Below are 3,383 nucleotides of genomic sequence, written 5' to 3' on the forward strand. Positions count from 1 at the left end.
TGGAATATCATCCCAAAATGTCCATTAAGACTAATGCTTAAGCAATATGCTACAGTTAAACAACTGGCTGAAATTCTAAACAGAAGAGAGAAAGAAAAAAGCAGATAACATGCTATGAAAAGAACAAGGTAACCATTTTGGGAAAAAGAAAATATAGAGGGAGAGGACTATGACCTTTACAGCAGAGAGCACAACTGCACAATTTGCATGTTGTAATCGAGGAGTAACTCGTTCCACTATATTTTCAGCTTCACGAGCATCAGCTGCTTTATACTTGGAAAGAGCATCCAAAATGAAAACTTGACCCCACCTAAAGTTGGTAATGAAGCAAATCACAAGTAAAAATCTAATGAGATGAATTAGCCAAAATGCAAACTGTTTCAGATATCATAGGTAAGATGAACATTGACAGGCATACAATATCAAATATAGAAATGTAAGGAGGCCTTGGCTGATGCAGCTTCATTAGCCATTGAAACACAAACTTCCATGTAAAAATGGATAATCCAAAGACCTAAAGCTTATGACTTGTCTCAATGTCACCAATTCGCTTTTGCAATGCAAGACAAGAAATTAGAATATTTATCATATTATTTGAAAAAAAAACAAACAAGGGAATTGGATCAGATTCTCACACAATGAAGAGAATGTATGGCAGTTCTTTGGACCTCCTATTTCCACCGATGGTTGATTAAGGATTCCACATTAAATGATCATCATCTTATAACACCATAAATGTAAACATTCACAAATATCATGGCATGGGTGCGAGGTGGGTTCTATGGCTATGGGTTTATGTCTAACTATTGGACAAGCTAATTTTTGCGTTCATACTCGGTGCATTCATTTAGAGCAGTAAGAAGCTTTGTAAGTGTATGACTGGTGATCTCAAAGATGGCTCTGCTAGTGCTCTCTTGGATCTCCGCAAGAGCCGCAACAGCATTTGCAACAACCATTGGGTTGTTGTCAGATATTAAATCCTTGAGAGCATCTAGGAAGCCTCTATCCTCTACCAACTCTGCATTAATGTCATATAGTTTAGCAACACATATAGCTGCCGTCTTGCGAACATATGGGTCATCATCCTGACAAAGAGGAAAAGACAAGAATTAATCCAGCACAGTGGTCATTCTAAACAAACCAAAATACAAGCAGAAAAAACAGCAAACATATGGCAGATGATCGGTTCATAAAGTCACCTTGAGGCAACGCTGCAATGGGTCACATAAATACTCTGTTATCTTATCAACACGAATGCATCCCATCGTCCTCACAGCCAAAGCGCGTATCAAAGGATTTGGATCCTGGGAATCCTGGAAAAGAAGATTACACATGAAATTACTCTCTGAGTAGTGACTTTTTGTCATTGATCAAAATAACTTTTTCTTAAAATATTACTAGAGACAGTGAACTAAAGGTATTACTAGAGACAGTGAGTTAAAATATCATTTATCCCGAATAATTCATAAAACAGCCATGCCCTATCATCACACTTCCACAAAACAAAAAATTCTGAGAAATTTTTAAGGTGTGTGCCGAATTTGATTGTAGAGAAAACATCCTACTTTATATTATTGCACCAGTCCACTTAACTCAATAGAATCTCACACTCCTTCAGCCATGCAACCACTAGTCTTAACTTAGCGCAAAAGTTCTACTATGAACATTATGTTACTGAAGGCTCAACAAAGGTTGGTGTCAAGGAGGAGAGACTGCTCAAAACCTCTGCAGGTCCACATTTCCATGTTCAACTTGATGGAAGCTTTATTAAGAATCAAGAATTGATTCTTTAATACATTGGCAGAATCACAATAACATCTAATGGACCAGTGTAGAAGTCGTCAAGAAAGGAAGAAGTAGCCACATTTCCTCCAATTTTTGGAGTAGGAATAAGTTTTTGTAAAAGAACTTAAAAGCTCCCCCTTTTCCTTTCTATATAGTTGTTGAACTCCAAGCAACATGGACTATTTTACATAGAAGAAGCACCCAGTGCATGAAAACTGTAAAAAACCACCACTAATTGCACTTTGTTGACCATAACCTGCAAGAATATCGCATCTCAAAAACCAACTCAGGCACTGATGTTTTGACTTTTCAGATACTTGCTAATTCCAATACTCAAAATGTCATCACAGATACAACTGTTGACAACTGAAGTTTGATATTTTACCTTTACGAATGTATTCACTGCGAGTATAGCAAGATCAGGCTGGCTCTTTGCGTAGTTGATGAGATATAAATACACAAGCTTCTTGAGCTCCAAATTTTCTGTTTGCATACAATTCACAACATCTGTAAAGAGTGAAGATACGTCCTTCCCCACCGTCATTGCAGCAATGACCTTCTTAACTGCATCTTTTCTCTTATCCTGCAACCAGATAAAATTAATCCACAAAAACATATAAATCTCCATTCCATAAAGGGTAAAAAACAATCAAATACTTACACTCCGGATAAATGGAGAAACATAGAAGAAAGAAAAGCACACATGCCATTAACAAAGCATGATATACAGTGTTCAATCGCTTCAGAGGTTCAACAATTCTACTTCACAATTTAACAAAAATAAATCACGTCGCATTATTAGCAAACCAATCAGTGACAACAATGGACATCCAAACCAATACAATTTCGCAAATTATACCACCAAAACACTAGATCTAACCGCTCAATCCACACCAAATGAACAAAGAAATTGCGATAAAAAATATCATGAATCCGGGAACAGGCATATAACACATAAAGCATTAGATAAGAAAATTCACAAGGCATTAAACGTCCAGTCAATTGATCGAATCGCAATTAAAAAAATTGAACCGCGGAGCGGCAAGATGGAGAATGAGACCTTGTACTGTGAATTGAGCTCTTCTTTGAGCTCAGGAATTTCACCCTTCTTGGTGGTGGAGAAATACTTGGAGTCGTGCCCACTCATCTCTCCTGCGCAGAGCTGTGCAAATGCCAAGAGAGGCCCAAGGGGAAGACTGGAATTGAAGAAAATGGTGGAGTGGACCGGTTGATCTTGAACCGGGCTGCATATAGAGCCGGTTTTTTTTTTTTTGGGGGGGGGGGGGGGGGGGGGGAAGGGGGGTTGGATCTCAATCTGTCCGGTATCTTATTCTTATTTTAATATTCAAACAATAATTTACTATTATTTGTAATGATAAATTAAAAAAATTATTTGAGATTTGGTATAATTACACATTATTTTTTATTATTTAAAAATTATTAACCGTCATCTTATACATCAGTCTCTGTTAGGTTTTTTATTCAATTTTTATGATGAACTGATCAAAATACTTTTGTATACTATAGATGATGATTTTATTATTTTTTGAAAAAATATTATGGACAGAGTGGATAATTCTTTTTATAAATTTTGAGCC

General features: G+C 36.6%; 1 protein-coding gene across 1 annotated transcript in view; it reads right to left on the bottom strand.

Moving 5' to 3' along the window:
• LOC105164071 (beta-adaptin-like protein C) overlaps positions 1 to 3,004 on the bottom strand; it is a 10,075-nt gene extending 7,071 nt beyond the window's left edge. The window contains exons 1-5 of the mRNA XM_011082627.3: positions 2,846 to 3,004; positions 2,171 to 2,368; positions 1,200 to 1,313; positions 835 to 1,085; positions 175 to 310 (exon numbers count right to left, since the gene is read on the bottom strand). Coding sequence (XP_011080929.1) covers positions 175 to 310; positions 835 to 1,085; positions 1,200 to 1,313; positions 2,171 to 2,368; positions 2,846 to 2,932 — 786 coding nt within the window. The 5' untranslated portion in view covers positions 2,933 to 3,004. The remainder of the gene's footprint in view (positions 1 to 174; positions 311 to 834; positions 1,086 to 1,199; positions 1,314 to 2,170; positions 2,369 to 2,845) is intronic.
• Between the last annotated feature and the right edge of the window lie 379 nt (positions 3,005 to 3,383).

Source organism: Sesamum indicum, linkage group LG6 (genome assembly GCF_026168435.1).
Source record: "Sesamum indicum cultivar Baizhima isolate 11 linkage group LG6, ASM2616843v1, whole genome shotgun sequence".
Classification (NCBI taxonomy): Eukaryota; Viridiplantae; Streptophyta; class Magnoliopsida; order Lamiales; family Pedaliaceae; genus Sesamum; species Sesamum indicum.